Raw genomic sequence first — 21,254 nt, 5'->3', positions numbered from 1 at the left:
TAAATTTGAATAACCATTTTTAAGTTTGGTTTTCAGAAAACAATTCACCTAACATTTGTTTTCCCCTTCAAGAGCCCGACTACAATTTGTTTTAAAATGAGAAAAACAGATTTTTAAAATGACTAACCAAACAAGCCGTAAATGACTCATCAAAAAGCAACGTTATTTTGCTGCCTTTTTTTTTGGGACGTCCAAAACGACGTGCTTTGGTAACCCCCTCTCTCTCAACTGGGACTACAATTCCTGATTGTTCACATTACAAGGACAGCTTCAATGGTAAAAATGGTAACTACAAAAACATTTAGTAACATGCACATAACCTGTGTTGTTAAAACTCCTGAGTGTTCTGTTTTTATTAAAAAATCTCACTTTGTACAATGTTCTTATCGCAAGTTTAGTACAACAATAACAACAATAATAATATAGCCTTTCTCCCAAATTTTTTTGGGGTCGGTTATGGATTCTCAACAAACTAATTAGGATCAGCCACATGTAATATTTTCAATTGCATGTTTAATACTTCATATTGTTGGGTTCTTTCTCCATTGGGTTTTTTCAGTTTATTTACTTACTCTATATTTTCTTTGTGTTTGTGTGTAATGTACTTCTTGTTAAGTTGTTATAGAATTGATTTCAATTTTCAATCTTTATTTAAATAAAAATAGGAGCTTGGCCAAGACAGAGCTTACACCAGTGCTATGTTCACCTTCATTTGTTTGCTATCTTCCATATACTTCTCCTCATAGTTGCGTCTTTGACCAATCTTCTTTTTTCTTTTCTTTTCTTTTCTTTTTTAATTTTTTTAATTTTTTATTTTATTTAAAGAGCAAGCTTTTGTTTATATTAGAAACTGCAGCTTCTATGTTTGTTTGTTTGTTTGTTTTTTTTTTTTTTTTACTTGTGTCTTTAAATATTTTTTTTTGAGAAATGATATGTCCACAATATTTTCACAACATTTTTACAATAAATCTTAAGTGGTAAGTTGTTACTGGTTGTTATTGTTAGAGCAAAAAAATAATTTTAGTATTAATTTCAAATTTGAACCAATAATAACTAACCACCGATGATTTGTTGTAAAAATGTTATGGATGTAGCATCTCTTTTGTTTTTTTCATTCCCAGACTCCCAGTTGCTCTCTCTCATTGTATGCTTTGTGTAGGTTGATCTTTATGATATGTTGCTAATGAACTAATTTTTAATATCTAATCATGCATTTGCTACTTTACTTTGACAATTAAATTAGATTATTTTTCTTTATATTCTTTTTTCTATATATTGATCTTACTTTTCAAGACATTTGAGATGTATTGGCAAATTCAACATTTTGATTGGATGGCTCAATAATAATGACAAAATTTATAGCCAACTTCAGGATGAAAATTGAATGATATGCCTGCAAAATTAAAGTGGAATGGAACTTAGAATATAAAAAGGTAAGAATTTATGCTTACATGTAAAGTTTTAAAACTTCTAACACATTTGTGAACATCGATATGTGTTTTATTCCAATCACAATCTTCAACAAAGTGAAACTAATGTTGTATAGAAACAAGATCATACCCTGGGTGAATATTGTTCCATGAAATATACATGTAATGATGTAATGCATGCAAAGTTTCTGGTCTCTTTCTTAAGGGGACCAGACCTTAAAGAAATCGATTTCGTGTAAATGACTAAGATGATAATTTTATACAAAATAAATCAGTTGCTTACAAAGAGAGGATCTTGCTAGCTTCAACACAGAATGAGATTATAACATTGCTTCATGTGAAACCAAACTGATTCCTCACCCATTATTTTACTATAATTTGGAATGTGCTTGCCATCTTTTCAATTTGTCTTGTAAACCACCGTTGACTTTTGTAGCCGTTGATTTCATTGCTTTTATATTCCTTAAACTCTGTCTAATCTTATCCATGAAGAAATGAAGACTTTGAGGAATTTGTTGAACTTCGAGGAAATGAAGACTTTATATATATATATATATATATATATGGTTTGTTAAACTTCGAGGAATTTATGCAACTTTATATATATATATTGGAATTCATGGTTCATGGCTTTCATTCAATAGCTGCATAATAGAACTAATGGAAAAAGTTGCAGTTTTTAGATTGTTAATACCTTATCTCTGTTTGATAGCAAGATGGTTTGTTTCTAATGGCGTTGCACAGTCAGTGAAATGTCTGACATCTGATCAAGAAACTCTTATCAACTTCAAAAATGGTCTTCAAGATCCTGAGAACCATCTTTCATCATGGCAAGGAAGCAACTGCTGTCAATGGAGTGGAGTTAGCTGTAAAAATAGTACAGGAGCTGTTGTTGCAGTTGATCTTCATAACCCACATCCATCTGGTTATGATTCCTCTGGCAGGTATGGATTCTGGAACTTGAGTGGTGAGGTTAGACCTTCATTGATGAAACTCAAGTCTTTGAGATATTTAGATTTGAGCTTCAACACCTTCAATGGCATCCCAATTCCTATATTCTTTGGATATTTGGAGAATTTGCAATATCTTAACCTATCAAATGCTGGGTTTAGTGGCAAAATACCTCCGAATTTGGGAAATCTCTCTAGCTTGGAGTATCTTGATCTCAAGTTTTCAACTTTAACAGTTGATAATCTTGAATGGATGGCTGGTCTTACCTCTCTGAAACATCTTATGATGAATGGAGTTGACCTTTCAATGGTAGGATCTGACTGGGTAGGGACAATACAGAAGCTACCAGTTTTGATGGAGTTGCATCTATCTTCTTGTGGTCTATCTGGTTATATTCCTTCACTTGCCTTTGTTAATTTTACTTCCCTTGCTGTGATAGATCTTAGCTTTAACATGCTCAATTCAAAGATTCCTGATTGGCTTGTAAATATAAGTACTCTTGCATATGTTGACATTAGCTCCAACAAATTGTATGGAAGAATTCCACTTGGTTTTAGTGAGCTACCAAATTTGAAGAGTTTGAATCTTGTATCGAATAGCAATCTTACAGCAAGTTGTTCCCAACTATTCAATGGAAGGTGGAAAAATATAGAAGTCCTTGATCTAGGTTACAATAAATTACATGGGAAACTTCCTACTTCCTTTGGAAACTTGACATCTCTCACTTATGTTGGTCTCTCTGCCAATAATATTGAGGGTGGCATTCCAAGCTCCATTGGTAAACTGTGCAATTTGAAATTTTTTGATTTATCTTTCAATAACCTAACAGAATCTTTGCCAGAAATCATAGAAGGAACAGAAAACTGTCTATTTAGAAGTCCTCTGCATGGTCTACAACACTTGAGATTGAGCCTCAATTACTTTCATGGTACATTACCAAATTGGTTGGGTCAGCTTGAAAACCTTATTGAACTTGATCTTGGATATAATTTGATTCAAGGTTCCATCCCTTCTTTTTTGGGGTCATTGCTACATCTTACTCAATTGGGACTAGAGGGGAATGAACTCAATGGGACTCTCCCAGATAGCTTAGGACAACTTTCTGAGTTGTCCAGTTTTGATGTTTCCTTCAATCATTTAACAGGAATAGTCACTGAATCACATTTTTCAAAGCTCACTAAGCTGAAGATCTTGCACTTGTCTTCCAATTCATTCACTTTGAATGTTAGTTCCACTTGGGTCCCTCCATTCCAAATCCGAAATCTTGATATGGGTTCCTGCCATTTGGGCCCTTCAATTCCAGCTTGGCTTAAATCACAGAAGGAGGTCATGTATCTAGACTTCTCAAATGCTAGCATTTCTGGTTCCATACCAAGTTGGTTTTGGGAAATTTCTTCTAATTTGTCGCTTTTAAATGTTTCCTTCAATCAATTAAGTGGTCAATTACCAAATCCATTAAATGTTGCTCCGTTTGCAGATGTTGATTTGAGCTCCAACCTCTTTGAAGGACCCATTCCTCTTCCAGTTGTTGAGATCGAATTGCTAGATCTCTCAAACAATATGTTCTCTGGTCCTATACCAAGGAATATAGGTGCATCCATGCCTAATCTGATCTTCCTCTCTCTTTCAAATAATGAAATAACAGGAGATATCCCTGCTAGTATGGGAGATATAAATTTGATTGAAGTCATTGATCTTTCGAGCAACAACTTAACAGGCAACATCACAGCAAGCATAGGGAATTTTTCTTTATTAAGGGTTCTAGACCTCAGTGGCAACAACTTATATGGGGGAATTCCATACTCCTTGGGTCAACTAAAATTGCTTCAGTCACTTCACCTGAGTGGCAACAAGCTCTCTGGAGAGCTCCCTCTGTCTTTTCAAAATCTGTCAAGTTTGGAAACTTTGGATCTTGGAAACAACATGATGGAAGGTACCATTCCGCCGTGGATTGGAGCTGGTTTTAGATATCTTAGACTTCTCAACTTGCGTTCAAATTCATTTTCAGGAGAACTTCCCCCTAAACTTTCAAATTTAAGCTCATTGCAAGTCCTAGACTTGGCAGAAAACAAGTTGAGTGGCACAATTCCTGTTAGCTTTGGTGATCTAAATGCTATGGCTCGAGTGCAAATCAGAAACCAGTATCTTTTCTATGGCAAGTACAGGGGCGTCTACTACAAAGAAAGCTTGGTTGTGAATGTGAAAGGCAGTGCTCAAAGGTTCAGCAAGACTCTTTCCCTTGTGACTAGCATAGACCTTTCTGGAAATAACTTACAAGGAGATCTTCCCCAAGAACTAACAAAATTAGCAGGTTTGGTGATTCTGAACTTGTCTAGAAACCATATCAGTGGCCAGATTCCTGATCGCATTTCAAATTTGCGTCAACTTTCATCTCTTGATCTCTCAAATAATAGCCTTTCGGGTCCGATTCCTCCAAGCATGTCTCTGTTATCATTTCTGGGGTTTTTGAACTTGTCATACAATAACTTCTTGGGTACCATTCCTTACACTGGTCATATGACAACTTTTGAAGCATCATCTTATGCTGGGAACCCGGGTCTTTGTGGTGCTCCACTGGTTGTAAAGTGTCCAAGTGAAGAAACTCCTGTAGGGGGATCTATTGAAACTTACAGTGAGGACAAACTCATTGATACTTGGTTTTACTTGAGCCTTGGGCTTGGATTTGCAGCAGGTATTCTAGTTCCTTATTTCATTTTAGCAATTAGAACATCTTGGAGGAATGCCTACTTTGCTTTTGTTGATGAAGTTGTTGACAGATTATGCTGCATGAGACTCAGAAGAACAACACATCTTGGAAACAGAAGACGTCATCTGCATTAGTTTTATTGTATTTTTTAAAATATACCAGTATTATGTATGTGTGATGCACGGTTTAATCAATAATTATATGTAAGCTAGTTCCTGGATTTTATAAAGAGTTTTTTTTTTTTTTTTTTTAGTTTTATCATATTTATCATAATCTTGTCTATAACTTTTTTTTCCATTGTTATATATTTATTGGTAGATGATTTGCATAACATAGACATTAAATAAGAGGTAGAATTGTTCATTATAAAATTTTCCAACTTTGTTTCTAATATAATTTCTAAATTACTGAAGAACATCTCATTTATAGTTATGATAGGAAATATAATTTCCCTAATTAGAGTTTGACTAGTTTTAAGTTTAAATTTTGTATAATTATATTTAATTGTTGATTATTGATTTAATTAAGTGAATGTAATGGTTAACTTTATTGTACTATAAAATTTTCAATGTCCTCTGTAATCTGTATAGCCATCTCTATTTTATTTCTTACTCCTCTAACCATTTTTTATTTTGCAAATAATAGTTATTCATTCACGTTTGATTTCATTTTTTTTTTCCTTCATTTATTCTTTATTACTTTGTATGTTCCCTCACTAGTTGTAAATTTTGTAGTTATCAATAAGAAATAAATATCATAGATGACTTAAATAGTTATAGATATAGTTATGTTAGTGGGATGTCAAAGGTTTTTTTTTATTTTTTTATTTTATTTTTTTTTCTGAATTTTCAAGGAAATATGAAAGGCATTTCCCTAGTTTGGTCTCAATCAATTAAGATATCCATAATATCTTAATGGAAGTAATAATAAGCCTTTTTTTTTTTAATGTATGAAGTGGTTAGGTTAGTGGTATGTGAAAGTTTTAAAAAAAATTCCAAGGAAATGTAAAAGGCCTTTAAAAAAAGAAAAAAGAAATGGTGACCTTTTGAATTGTAGAAATATAATTGTTTTAATTACATTGTTTATAGATTTCATTCTTAAGTTATAAACATCTAAATTAAAGTAGATGAATATATAAATGCAAAATTATGTGTAAAGTTACAACCGCACAAATTAAATATGTATAGATTTTTTATTATTATTATTCATGAATCATTATCTCATTGTTTACTTATAAATATCTAAATTAATTTTTTTAAAATCTAAATAAAAATAGGTGAATATGTAAAGGTAAAATTATATGAAAAGTTAAAAATACTCAAGATGAACGTTTAACCACCGGTAGATATGTGTTTTTTGAAGATTGCTCTAACTGGAACTATATAACCATACAAATATTGTTGCAAGTGGTTCCATCATTTGCAAATTATCAAGTTTGGTGGCCTCACAAAATAGATATTTCATTTTGCAAAAAACTTTATATGAACTCCTCTTTTGTAACAATTTTTTTTTTCTTTTTTTTTTTCTTTTTGCCAAAACAACTCAAGAATATTAAGACTTAAGTTAACACATGTGGTAGTCATAAAAAACGTCAGTGATATGAAAAATAGAATGGTTTAAATATTTAAAAAGCATTTTAGTAGATTGTAATATAAAGCATATTTTTCTCAATATTTTTTGCAACTTTTCCCATAAGATCAATATTGTTGACATCCTTTAAAAATGATACATAATAATTTTTTAGAAGAAGAAGAAGCAGAGATGATGCTAACACATAATATAAAATTATTAAGTCTGTGTGATTTAAATTTGTGGCAAAAAAAAAAAAATTAATGTATCTATGATAAAAGTTTTTATCTAAATGAAATATAGTAGTCTATATTTTTTTTAGTCTTGATTCAAAAAGTCCGTTCTCAATAGCCTTTTAAGTCTACAAATTGCTCAATCTATAGGCCTAAACGCATTCAAAGAGTGTTATCTAAATTATAAATTATATGACCCTTTATTACACAAATATTTTGATTCCCCCAATGTATGGTAAAGGAAGGCAGGTTTATGTCTAGCCATTTTCTTGATTTGTACTACATAATTTAATATTATAGAGGGTGTGATTGAATTTAAATGTTGAATAAAATAAGATAAGAAGAAAAAAGGGTAAAAATAAAATATATAACAATAAACATGAAATTATCCAAGTCATTCTATGTAATATAATAATATTATATTATTATATACTATATGTATAATGCAGTAGGATAATATTTAATCAAAGAGAATAAAAAAGATAATAACTTAAAACTCAAAATTAAATTGTATCAACCACTAGTTCAAATTTTATACAAATTTCAATTTAATACAGTTTTTGTGGTTTGAGTTTTGACATTTAGTTTTAAGAAAAGTTTAAAATATTTTTATAAAATCAATGAAAAATAGATAATAACAACTACATAAAAAATGTCATACAAACTTAAGAAAATAATAATGAACTATCTTGTAATGATTTAAAAATATAAAAACTCAGAGAAAGATATTTTAAAATTTCATATATTTGGGTGTGTGTGTGTGTGTTTTTGGTCGATAACGCAATATATTGAAGTTTCTTTTTTATTAATTTAAGTTTCTTAATAATCCCCATTGAAAAGAAAACTGCCACTGCGATTTTAATGATAAAATGTCAAATCAAATTTTACTGAATTTTAAATAAAAAAATCCCTTCTTCAGTTTATTTTTATGTCACGTAATTGTGTTATAAAGAACTTTCAAATTACGTGAGATTTACTTGCAAGTTATTGTTTTCTTCATATCTTAGGCAATTGGATTTTTTTTTTTTTTTTTAATGAGATAAAAATCATATTCTAACCTGATATAAGTATACACATATGCGTGAAACTCCTATTTAGAGACTTAAATTTAGTCCCCCATACACCTCACAAGACTTAAACTTTATGAGTGACTATTACGCCAGTGTTTGCGGTTGTGCAAATCAAGGTTTCTTAAGTCTTACAAAAGCATTTAGTTATGGTTTTAAGGTTTTTTTTTTTTTTTTTTTTTTTTTTTTTTTTTGTGAGAAACAAACACACATACATAGGAGAGAGGGAAGAGAGAGAAAGGGGTTCTAACACAAAATTATAGGTTTAAGTTGAATATGATTAAAAGTAAAATTCTAGAGGTGACTAAGTTTTAATTGTAAAAATTATGTGGTAGTGTCACAATAGTAATGATGAATTCGGTTAAGACTTGCTACCTAATTGGACCTGTTGTAGGAAATATTGCATAGAATAGTTCATTCTTGAGATTTCTTGAATAAAAACAATAAAAGTAATCGGATAAGTTTGATAGAATAATTGAAATATTTTAAAAGCAATTATACCTAATAAAAATAGTGTCGGGTACTCTAAAAAAACAAGATAATTTCTCTTAGGCAAAGTTTGATTGCAAACTTAGTTGTAGTATTAGGCTACAATTCCTACTAAAAAATTTAACTTTGTTACATAATTTGAAAATTTAATTGTTGAATTGCATGTTTTTTTTTTAATGTTTTACACACGCATGTAAAATTTTGTACTAATTAGATTTTGTATATCATTTGATCTATAAACTTATTTTTTATGCATAATTTTTCACTACAAAAACTTGAAATTTAAACATCTGATTGATGACATATCAATTAATTTTTGATCTTATGGAAATTTTGCAAACATGAAAGATATAAAAAAGAAAATATAGTCCAACCATAAATTTGTCAAAATTGACATCGAATAAAACGATATTGAGTGGAATTGACCTTAGGCTACAACAAAGTTTATTGCCAGACTTTATCAATTTTTCTCCCACTCTCAATATATAGAAATTATGGTTTTTTTTTTGCAAAGAATCCTAAGTTCCAACCCTCAAAGCAAGAAATAGATTTTTATTGCTTGTCGATCAAATTATGGTCATAGTTACAAAGAACTAGAATTTCCTTGTTACCATTGAAGATAATGAAGATCCTCAAGAACTCGATCGTTAGATATATAGTCAAGGTTCTACCAGACACACCCCTACCCATCCAAACCAAGCTACATAGATGTGGGATGGGCTCTTTTTGTCCATCCAACTCCCATGCACATTTGATTTGAACTTAAACCTCATAGTTTTAAAATTAAAATATTAAACTTCAAATTCTTTAAATAATCCTTTGGTTGGGTTGGGCAGGCTCATAAAGAGAATCAAACCCTGAATATCACTATTAGGCTTCACGAAGTAATCAAAAGTAAAGGTTTCAGTAACATATGCATTAATAAATAATTTTAGAATTTTTTATGGAAAAATAAAAACAAAATAACTAATTTTTTTTATAGCTTTTTCAATTCTCTATAAAAAATTTCATAAAATGGTACTTTTAGAACATGAAAAATAGTGTTCACTTCTCTCATATTCATAGTAAGGTTCATTCATTATATTCATAGTAGGTCCACCATGAATATAAGAGGAGAAGAGAAAACACTATTTCTTGGTGTCCAACAATATCTAATAATTTTTCATTAACCAGACCTAGATTTCTTCTTATTTAAAAATAAAATAAAATCTTATATAAAAAAATAAATAAATAAAAAAAAGACCCGAGCTTGAAAATAAAGTAATATAGGCCCAAAACCTGGGCTGATAATTAGTGGACGAAATATGGTAAATTCTAACCAAATTAGGAATTATTATTATTATTATTATTATTTTAAAAAAGTTTATCCTAATACTAGTGGAACTTGGATAAACGACCTGTAAGTAGAGTTACAGAGCAGATCTAACAAAACAAATATAGAAGAACCGAAGGAAGCCTTTCTCTATTTCTTCAACGCCGACCGGGTATGTCTAAATTCAATTCTTTTCTTTTTCCACACTGCTATGTCTAAATTCTTTTCTTTTTCTTCAGCATTATTGTTTTTCTGTTAGTTTAATTTCTCTAAAACAAACATGTCACTTCGGTTCTACAACTATAGACACACACACAGCTACTGTCCTATCTTTGAACTCTTTTTGGTTTTTCACAAAAACCATGTTTGCAATTTTTTGTTTTTGTTTTTTGCAGAACATTGTGTATGCAAAAATTCAATCTTTCCCTAAAAAAATACCATGTAAAAATAAAAACTTGATGCTAAATATTGCATTTTACTAGTGTTATGTACAAGTGTCTTGATTTGATAATTAAGAGAAGTCCAAAAGTAATGACTTTTCTTAATAATTTTTTTCAATTGGAGATGGGTTTTTAATTATATTTGAAGATGCAAACCTTAATCGTAATCTTAATTATATTAATGTATTTCTCTTTCAGTTGTAGACATCCTTAACTTTTTTTTTCTCTCTGAATTCCAGATTACCTATCTATTGAGATGTCAAAGTGGGCTGATCTTCCCGGTGATGTCTTCTTCCAAATAATGCGTCGACTATTTTCTGATGATATCATCATCTCCAGTGCTGTGTGCAAGTCATGGCACTCACTCCTTAATTCAGTGGAGAAACTCCCATTACCTCCTAGTTGTCCTTGGCTTATGCTTGCAGAGGAAAATGAACAAAGTGAAAAAAGCAATAACGAAGAAAGTAGGACTCGGACTCGTGGCTTCTTCAACTTACGAAATGCTAAAGTTCACAATTTCGAGCTTCCTGAGGTTGCTGGAAGAAGATGCTTTGGAACATCTTTTGGATGGTTGCTCACTATAGGAACCGATTTACAAATCAACCTCTTGCATCCGATGTCTAAACACCTATTATGTCTTCCACCCCAACCTACCTTTAGCTGGCAGTATGATTCTGATCTCGAGCCTAAAGATATTATTGGAATGTTTCTTAAAAAGGTTGTTTTGTCAAGGAGTCCTTGGAACCCAGCAACTCAAGAATGTGATTGTGATTGTGTAATCATGGTAATCTATGGTGAATATCGGCAATTGGCCTTCACTAGACCAGGAAATAAAGCTTGGATGGATATAAAAAGTTCTCGAAGAAAACGGTATGCTGACATTGCATTCTACAAGGGTAAATTTTATGCCGTAGATTATGATGGTGCACTTGTTGTTTGTCGCATTGATGATAACAAAAAGCCTAGGGCTAAAGCTATTGCCCCTCCTCTAGAAGGAATCACTATGAGTTTCAAATGGAATGTCCAAAAGTATATTGTTGAATCATCGGGAGGCCTTTTGTTGGTTACACGCTATCGAGGAGGTCATATATATTCCGAGCATAATGATTACTATGACCGGAGCTATGATTCTGACTCTGACTCCGACTCTGGACAAAATGAATCCAGTGATGAGGATGATATTGAGAATGATGACTTTGAGGATTATGTTGAGAATGAGGATGATGTTGAAGATGAGGACCCTATGGATGAATCTGAAGAAGAACGCTACAATGAAGCTAGCCCCTATGTGACAATTGGGTTCATAGTTCAAAAATTAGAAAGATGTCATCAAGGGGGAAGTAAATTCAAATATAAATGGATGAAGGTTGATAGCTTGGGTGATCAAGCGTTGTTTGTGGGTGACAATTCATCATTGTCATTGACTGCATCGAGCCTTAATGGAATCAAACCTAATTGTATCTATTTTACAGATGATGATTTACGCGTTTTTAATTGTACCCGTAATGGTGGAGGGTCTGACATGGGCGTGTTTAGTATGAAGGATGCCGAAATTAAGTCCCATTACTCCGGTCAATCCCTTTCCTTCTTTTGTACCCCACTTTGGTACATATGAAGTGTATCAAATAAACTAGTGAATGTGTGCAAAACTTTTTGTTGTAAGATGTGTTTGTGTTTCTGTAGTTTGAAGTTTAGAAGTTATGTTACAGTGAAGAGCATAGTTATGTAACAGTGAAGGGCATGCCGTAGTTTATCAATCTTTTATTTTTCTATTTATTGAAATGCACTCTTCATGTTAATTTCTACAATCTATAGGTTCTTTTCACTTTTATGTTTTTAATGAATTATTCTCATTGCACTGATATGTTGGACAACAGGGCTAGTCAATTTGAATTCTGTCTATTGATGCAAAAGGCATTAATTATCATTTTAATTATTCAAATAAAAAAAATGATCGGGATACTTTATGCTGGGCTTAGTATATATCATCTTTAAAAAGTTAAGAATCCTTCTCCTACCAGACAGAAGACAACTGGACGGTATATGGCAGTGCCAGTATATAAATACTGTCCTTAAGCAATTCAAATTGAGAAGACAAAAAATGAAGCCCTTCTCTCCATCTTCAACAACCCAAGTTCTGCCTCCAGCAAGGTCCTCTAACCCCGGTAAGTTTGTTACCAGTAAAATTCTTTTCTTTCCCTCAGCTTAATTAATTTCTTAGAAATTAACCAAACATGGTTGTTCTGGCATACATACACAAAGTGTTCTGTGCAAAACTTTAAAAGTTACTATATTCTTGTTCTTATTGTTTAATATATCGTGTTACATACATTCTTTTGTGAAAAGCATAAATGACGAGCTCTTTTTTTTCTATGAAAATATTGTTTGATATTATTATAGAATTTTTTTTTTTTTTTTTTTTTTTTTTTTCTATCTAAAGTAAATTTTGGCCACAAGAAGAGGGTATTTTTATGTTGCTTCTAAACCGAATGCGAGCCTAGGCCATCTCCCCCTTCTGTCATTATTTCAGGTTCATGATCACATGCTTTGTTATTTAATTCTATAATATAGAATCATGTTGGAAAAGGTATATTGTATTATTGTGACAAAACTAAATTATTACAATTTAATTCAATTCATGGCCATTTATCCACAGAAGTTTGTATATGACAAAAATGCAATCTTATTAGTAGAAGAATCACTTCAAATTAAAAAAAAATTTAAATATATATATATTTTTAAAAAATAAAAAACTTTACCTGGCAGTGAGGGACTGAGGGTGAGATTTGAATATCAGGTCCATAGATGGAGGAGCTGTGAATGAGGCTTAGAGAAGCAGTCAATGACTTACCAGAATGAACAATTTTAACTTATCTAATGGCATAGCCAAAACCAACTCTTTGATTTTGGTGTTATGCATTTGATGAAGCAAAGTAACAAATAAAAAAAAAAAACAAAGTAAGAAAAAAAGTTGAATCTCATAACGAGGATGAGATACTTTTGGTTTACTCATGTTTTTCCTTCTCATTTCTACGTTTGTGTGACGATGATTTCATTACCACTATCATTCTCACTGGTTTTCTCTGCTTCATATGCTTCACCTGAACAGTTTTTAGCCAGTGGACCACCTCAAAGCTCTGGGTTCCCAGCATAAGATGATGCTTGAAATGTTGTAATATGACCAGTATAAGGGATGGCGCCAAAGAAGTTATTGTTTGACAAATTAAGAAACCCCAAAGAGTCTAAAGCTAACATGCTTTTGAGGAATTGGACCAAAAAGATTATTGCTTGAGAGATCAAGATATGAAAGTTGCTGCAAATTTGAAATACTCTCAGGAATCTGGCCACTGATGTGGTTTCTATTCAAGTTCAGAATGATCAAACCTGCCAATTTCGTTAGTTCTCGTGGAAGATCTCCATGTAAGCTATTTCTAGAAAGATCTATGCCAGTCAAAAGAAAGAGTAAAGTGGTATACTTTCGATCCAGGCCTTTTATATTCACAACCAAGATTTCTTTGTAGTAGAAGACCATAGACAAGTCATTAGATTTAACTGTATTTTACACTTGAGCCATAGCTTTCAAATTACCAAAGCTAGCAGGAATAATACAATTCAACTTGTTTTCTGCTAAGTCCAAGACTTGCAATGAACTTATACTTGAAAGCTTGGAGGGAAGTTCTCTAGAAAATGCATTTGATTGCAAACTAATAATTTTAAGAGATGTGAAACTTTCTCCAATCCATTGTGGAATGCTACCTTCAGCATCTTGTTTCCAAGATCTAGAGTTATTAAAAGTGACAGATTTTTAAAAGATGATGGGAACTCTCCAATGAGATTGTTATCACTTAGGTGAAGTGTCTGAAACTAATTCAGTTGACCCAAGGAAGCTGGAATTTCCCCCAATAAATTGTTCATTTTGAGGTCTAGAACCGTTAGCAAAGAAAAGTTCCCAATGCTTGAAGGAAGCTTTCCTGTCAAATTGTTCCCTGAAAAATCAATGACTTGAATGGATGGCATATTTCCTATACTGGCAGGGATATCTTCTGTTATTTGATTACTTGAAAGAGAGAGAAACCATAGTTTTGACATGGAAGCACCAATATCCCCTGGGATAGGACTGGAAAGCGTATCGTTGGAGAGATTTAGGAATTCAATCTCACCAACTAGAAAAGGAATAAGTCCTTCAAAGAGGTTGGAACTCAAATCAATGAATGCATTGGGAGCTACATTTAGTGGACTTGGTAGCTGGCCATGTAGTTGATTGAAAGAAACATTTAGCAGTGCTAAATTAGAAATAGTTTCCCAAAACCAGCTGGGGATGGTACCTGAAATGCTAGCATATGAGAAGTCTAGATGCTTGAGCTTCTTCTGTGATTTAAGCCAAGCTGGAATTGAAGTACCCAAATGACAATTACCCATATAAAGATCTTGGAGTTGGAATGGAGGGACCCAAGTGTAAAGATTTCAGCTTAGTTAGCTTTGAAAAATGTGATTCTGTGAGAATTCCTGTCAATTTTTTAGAAGAAACATCGAAATTGACGAACTCAGAAAGTTGTCCTAAACTATCTGAGAGAGTCCCATTAAGAAGGTTACAGGCTAGATCAAGATCAACCAGATTTTCAAGCTGACCCAACCAATTTGGTAATGTACCATACAATTGATTAGATGGCAATGCCAAGTATTCCAGACTAGACAGTGGGCTTCTAGAGAGGCAGTTTTTTTTTTTTTTTTTGATATATCATTTGACACAATTTAAGGACATTAAAATAATTAATGCATTGAGTTGAAAAAAAAAATTAAAACATTTGCTCTAAGTGTAATTCACTTGACAAAGTTTCAAAGATTAAAATTCTAATTGTGAATTCTTCAAAAAAAATTTTCAAATTGTGAATAGGTTGATGAGGGTGGTTTAGCTTCATGTTAGATGATTTGTGTTACATATTTAAATATTTTTATAAAAATTACATTATTTCATTTTAAATATTGATTAATTGCTAATTTGAGTGAATTAATCAGTTTTTCTTTTACTAAAATTGGTAAATTCTAAGTGCAAAAATTACAATATTTTATCCGTAAAAGACTCTAAAAGTTTTGAGTTGAGTTATGATGTGCTTTTGTAATAAAATCTCTTTCCCTCTCACTTACATGTGTTTGTTTCTCAAAGAAAAAAAAAAAAAAAAACATTTCGGCTTTCTTGTAGAAATCAGTTACTTTATCTTTAATGGCATTAGTATTCATGCATGACTTTCCCTTATGAGTTGGCAGACTTTAGTGGCCAATAAAAGTGTATGATATAACACGAAGAAGATTCAATATTAAATTTGACGAAGTTTACTATTCAATTATAATTCAACGTTAACTTTACTAGGTATAATTCATAGTTTCATACATATGTGATTATTAATGCATTCCCTTAGTGCAATAGTCATTTTACAAATATAAGTGCCGGTGGAGTGTGGGAGGCAAGAGTCAGGGTTCAAGAATCAAATGTCCAGGAATGAGCTTCACATACATGTACATTTAGATTAGGATAGAGTAAAAATTATTTCAAATTATCATTCCCATTAATCATGAATTTTTAGGTGGGATTCTTTAGCCTATATATGCAGCCAACATGTCCAGCTATATATATGGTGGTGAAGATCAAATTTCTTACAAGTACCATTTTTATGTAAAGAAAACTCCAAGACTCCCTACATACTAATTTAGTCAAAATTTTACTTTCATGAAAATAATTTATCCTTCTATATATATATATATATATATATATATATATATATATATATTGTGGGGACACGATTCGTGGCGGACCGTAACAGTGTTGGGTTCGCACGTAAGGGGGCCCCAACAATATCATTTGTAGAGCGTGGGTTTGAAAGGCTAGGCCTTGATCGTTGAGCGGTGGGTTTTTCGTGGTAGTCGCGCGTATCTAGGTTACCTTCACCCATGGAGACTTTCTCCTGGAGGTGGGCTGGGAGGCTCTGGTTTTTGGCCATTTTTCCCAGCCTCTTCTTTAGGTTACTGATTTTTCCTTTTATATTCCCTTGTGTTCATTGTCCTTCGTCCACGTATAGGGTCAGCATTTCCAAGGTTGATATTTGTCCCATCAGCTTTCACTCAAAGTCGTTGGGGGTGGTTGTAAAAAGTCTAAGAATGCGGCTCTGTCAGGTTCAGAGCATTGAATGGCAGTAAGGGCGGCTTTCCCTTGATATTTTAGATCTTTCTCCCAAGTTTCTGTCCTATACCGTTCTTACCCTCCTCTCTGAGGGGGGACTTTGGGGTCTGCCGAGGACTGAACTGCCCTCGGCGGTATCCATAGGCCACCTTGTCAAGTTTGGGCCATAGCCCTCCTCGGCTTGGGCCTTTGGGTTCTCCCCGGGTAGATGGGCCTAGCCCATAAATCATTTGGGCCCCACAATAGCCCCTCAAAACCCGGCTGTCCAACCTTCTGGTTGGAAATGGGGGTTTTGGCAATACCACGCCCCTTCCCACGGCCCAGTTAGTTCAGCCTATTTAATAATGTTGGCGGCTCCTCATCTGCCCAAGAAACGCACCGGTCTAAGAGACAGTTTTTTGATTTCGCGCTCGATGCGTCCTTGCCGTTTGGATACCCAAAACGCGCTTTTAATGGCCGCTACTTACGAGACTGCTTTTAATTCGGCGGTTTGTTTTGACGGGGTGGAGAAACGGAACCGGTGTGTTTGGGGTTGCAGAGTCCTTTGGAGATCTGAACCTATTAAATGCTCCCCGCTCCGCCCTCTGTATAAATAGGACAGGAGGAGGTTACTGTTTTTGCAAAAAATCCCTTTTCATCCCTCTGAGATTTGAAATACTCGACCTTCCCTAGGGTTCATTTTACCCACTGGTTTACACACTAAATCGTGATACACTTTATTATAACAACGAGCGATGCAAGAGCAAAAACCCTCCCATAAACGCCACGTTCCAATAAAGCTCATAATGGCTCGATCGGGACAGGGGTGGCGAAGACTCAAAACCAGCCTCGCCCTTCTTTCAGTCAAAATCCGAAGCAGGGACTCATCACGTCACACTTTCGGCGTGACTGAGTCGAGAACATCCATCATCGGTACCAACCGCTCTCCTATGAGTATACATAGTATGGCCCCAGCGTGTTAGGAGTCAGGACCGAGGCAGAGACTAAGTGTCTCTGCTTCTTCCTCCCTTCGCTCACTGGTGGCCCTCTCCGCCTCCCTTCCCTAGTCTTCCCAGCACTAGATTCATCCTGGTGTTTTCACTTCTCCCTCTTTTGCTCCTTATTCTTTCTTTTCACCCCTTCTCTCTTCTTCTCCTCCTTCTTTACTCATGTCCTCCACCTTCTTCATTCATCTCCTCCATCTTCTTCGTTCATCTCCTCCATCTTCTTCGTTCATCTCCTCCATCTTCTTCATTGATTTCTTCCTTACTATTTCCTTCTCCGTCGTTTTTCTAAAGGAAGGTTCTTATCGTAATATGAGCAGCATTGAGGCAGAGATTGAAGAGACTTTGAAGACAACTTTAAAAGACGCCTGACAGTTTACTTACCTGCACTACGGTTGTAATTGTTGCTTGGGCAGTTTATTTTGTATAGGCTCGTTTGTGCCCTTTTTGTATGTTGTAATAATTTTTCATATTAATAAAAATTGTTGCTTATCTCATTTCGCATTTTATGTCTCTAAGTTTTTATAAACTTGCAAGCGCTGCTCGGCACAGTAATATAGCATCTAAACCAATGATGATTAAGACCAAAATACTTGATAATAATAAAAAAGATATCGCCGTAACTTTAATAGAAGTGCTTGGCATGATAAGGCCGACCAGTGAAAAGTAATACTTACCCCATGCTCGCCGAGGAGAAAAACGAAGGTTTGATGCCGTGTGAGGAATAACTGTTTGGAGATATATCGCTCACTAAATGAACAACTCTCTTATACGGCTGAATGCTGGGGCGTTGCACCACCTTCCTTATACCTTTATTGGCCTTAACCTTTTATGGTGTTTAAGCCGTGGATGAAATGACCTGAGCTTTCTATCGGGTAGCCCATCTTACGAAATTCAAAACCCTTCTGTCTCTTTTTTTTTTTTTTTTTTGTTTTTCCAAGTATTTTGGTTTCCCCATAGGCTTGGGTCCGAGGACCATACAAAGTCTTGGTTCTGCCCAAAACTTGGAATAATTATAATCCTTTTGTACTTGGCTTTTTCCATAGGCTTGAGTCCGAGGACCATGCAAGGCCTTGGTTCTGTTTATCCCTTTTTTCAGGTATCTCACCAGTTGCCGAGCAGGAGGTTGCCCTCGGCAACTGTTATTCCCCGGCGTGGGCCGTAGTCTGAGGACACCCATGCAGGACGGGCCCAGGCCGCGATTTTACTAGGCCCACAAATTAGGAGATATTTCCATAGTCTTTAGTCACGCGGTACCTTTTGACGTCCCAGTGTTCGAGGTGTGACTTTCCCAGACTCCTTTAATCTCATGGTCGCAGCTGACGTTGGAAATCGAGCCGGAGATATTTTGTTTGTAGCGCCTCTTGGGACGCTGCGTGAATTAAATGCCCCTGCCTCATCTTTCCAAATAAATAGGAGAGAAAGTTACTTTGCCTATGCACAAACCCTTTAGCTTCCTCCTTTAGGAAATCATGTCTGAGGCGAGGGTTAGGGAAAAAGAGCTCTCTTCACCGCGGAAACGCCGTGTCCTCCCGAGACTCGAAGGAGTGATGTACGGGCCAAGGATGCATAAATTCAAGAGAAATTTCCACTTCGACAGAGGAAAAAGGATGTTTCCCCCTCTTCTAGTCAAAATCCGAAGCAGATTCTGGTCATGCCAGATTTTTGGTATGTCCGCAAAAGGAGTTTCCACCATCAGCACTGTCTACCTTGTAGCCGGCAAATTTCTGCGGGGGCTCCCCAACTTCCGGCTCCTTGCACCTTTTCTGTAGATGGTGTTAGCCTGAGGTCAGGTTCCTTGGCTGCCTGAGTTATGGGCATGTAGAAACGTCGAGGAATAGTTTCCTCAAACGACATCCTGGGACAGTAGCCAATCTCTCCTCTGAGCCATCTCCTCGGCTTTATCTTCACTCTTTCGTACTTTTCTTTTGCTTACGCAGTTAGCTCTAATGTAAGCTTGTTTCAGCTTTTTACTGTACACTGTACTATTCCTTTGTCTTAATAAAAGATGTGTTCATTTCTTTATACATGCCCCTCCTTTTTTCTTTTTTCTTTTTTTAACTATTACTTTGTGCATGAATATCGAATCTAAGCTTGCCCTTAATGATATTTCGGGCAGAAAAATGCCTTAACACAGATTCCCTCCAGTTTACACGCACAAGTATTATCAAGTATAACAATGGTAATCCTTAATAAATTGAACTCTTGGAACTAACCGGGATAACTGCTGAGCGCTGCGCGATGCACGCCAAACCCACTTCCAAAACTTAGCTTTCCCCATCCAGGTAGTTGGTTTCCCCAGAGGCTTGGGTCCGTGGACCATGCAATGCCTTGGTTCTGTCCAAAACCTAGTTTTCATTACATCCGGGTAGTTGGTTTCCCCAGAGGCTTGGGTCTGAGGACCATGCAATGCCTTGGTTCTGTCCAAAACCTAGTTTTCATTACATCCGGGTAGTTGGTTTCCCCAGAGGCTTGGGTCCGAGGACCATGCAATGCCTTGGTTCTGTCCAAAACCTAGTTTTCATTACATCCAGGTAGTTGGTTTCCCCAGAGGCTTGAGTCCGTGGACCATGCAATGCCTTGGTTCTGTCCAAAACCTAGTTTTCATTACATCCAGGTAGTTGGTTTCCCCAGAGGTTGAGTCCGTGGACCATGCAATGCCTTGGTTCTGTCCAAAACCTAGTTTTCATTACATCCAGTAGTTGTTTCCCCAGAAGGCTTGAGTCCTGGGACCATGCAATGCCTTGGTTCTGTCCAAAACAGTTTTCCATTACATCCAGGTAGTTGGTTTCCCCAGAGGCTTGAGTCCGAGGACTATGCAATGCCTTGGTTCTGTCCAAAACCTAGTTTTTTCATCCAGGTAGTTGGTTTCCCCATAGGCTTGAGTCCGTGACCATGCAATGCCTTGGTTCTGTCCAAAACCTAGTTTTTCATCATCCAGGTAGTTGGTTTCCCCATAGGCTTGAGTCCGTGGACCATGCAATGCCTTGGTTCTGTCCAAAACCTAGTTTTCATTACATCCAGGTAGTTGGTTTCCCCAGAGGCTTGAGTCCGTGGACCATGCAATGCCTTGGTTCTGTCCAAAACCTAGTTTTCATTACATCCAGGTAGTTGGTTTCCCCAGAGGCTTGAGTCCGTGGACCATGCAATGCCTTGGTTCTGTCCAAAACCTAGTTTTCATTACATCCAGGTAGTTGGTTTCCCCAGAGGCTTGAGTCCGTGGACCATGCAATGCCTTGGTTCTGTCCAAAACCTAGTTTTTATTGGCGCTGGAACTTGGTTTTAAGGGAGTTAGCTCCTCGGCCAAGCCCCTAGTGCTTATCCATACGATTAACTCTACCAGGCGCCTAGTTCGCTCTTCACGGGGGACCTGGGCCTTGTGGGAGTTAGCCCCTCAGTCAAGCCCCTAGTCAAGGAACTTAGTCCCTAACGAGACTTTATACTAGAACTTTGTAACCCACGGTTAGATAAAACGCCGGAATTCTCTCGACCCACCGCCTATACCAACACACAAGCCTTTCCCACAGACGGCGCCAATTGTGGGGACACGATTCGTGGCGGACCGTAACAGTGTTGGGTTCGCACGTAAGGGGGCCCCAACAATATCATTTGTAGAGCGTGGGTTTGAAAGGCTAGGCCTTGATCGTCGAGCGGTGGGTTTTTCGTGGTAGTCGCGCGTGTCTAGGTTACCTTCACCCATGGAGACTTTCTCCTGGAGGTGGGCTGGGAGGCTCTGGTTTTTGGCCATTTTTCCCAGCCTCCCCCCTTAGTGCCCTTACCTTTTTATTATATAGTCGGTCTTGGCTGATCCTGTCCCTCCACTTGTAGGTCAGGTAGGAGTTTATTTCTGTGTCCATCCCATCAACTGTCCCGCCTAACTTTCTATTAGTTGCATGGA

The 21,254-nt window shown here is 35.5% G+C and overlaps 2 protein-coding genes and 1 pseudogene across 2 annotated transcripts; 2 read left to right on the top strand and 1 right to left on the bottom strand.

Annotated features, from left to right (window-relative positions):
* The first annotated feature begins 2,090 nt into the window (after positions 1 to 2,090).
* On the top strand, positions 2,091 to 5,222 carry LOC115984550 (receptor-like protein EIX2). Its single transcript, XM_031107585.1, has one exon. The coding sequence runs from the start codon at positions 2,091 to 2,093 to the stop codon at positions 5,220 to 5,222; it is 3,132 nt and encodes a 1,043-aa protein (XP_030963445.1).
* A 5,232-nt stretch (positions 5,223 to 10,454) lies between these two features.
* Positions 10,455 to 11,813, top strand: LOC115984549 (putative F-box protein At5g55150). Its single transcript, XM_031107584.1, has one exon. The coding sequence runs from the start codon at positions 10,455 to 10,457 to the stop codon at positions 11,811 to 11,813; it is 1,359 nt and encodes a 452-aa protein (XP_030963444.1).
* A 1,514-nt stretch (positions 11,814 to 13,327) lies between these two features.
* On the bottom strand, positions 13,328 to 14,650 carry LOC115984548 (annotated as a pseudogene).
* Between the last annotated feature and the right edge of the window lie 6,604 nt (positions 14,651 to 21,254).

Source organism: Quercus lobata, chromosome 4, assembly GCF_001633185.2.
Source record: "Quercus lobata isolate SW786 chromosome 4, ValleyOak3.0 Primary Assembly, whole genome shotgun sequence".
Classification (NCBI taxonomy): Eukaryota; Viridiplantae; Streptophyta; class Magnoliopsida; order Fagales; family Fagaceae; genus Quercus; species Quercus lobata.
Note: the sequence above shows the minus strand (reverse complement) of the source record. Positions and strands in the feature narration are given on the sequence as shown.

Coding starts and splice junctions, on each gene's coding strand:
- LOC115984550 (XM_031107585.1), top strand. CDS start 2,091: ATGGAAAAAGTTGCAGTTTTTAGATTGTTAATACCTTATCTCTGTTTG.
- LOC115984549 (XM_031107584.1), top strand. CDS start 10,455: ATGTCAAAGTGGGCTGATCTTCCCGGTGATGTCTTCTTCCAAATAATG.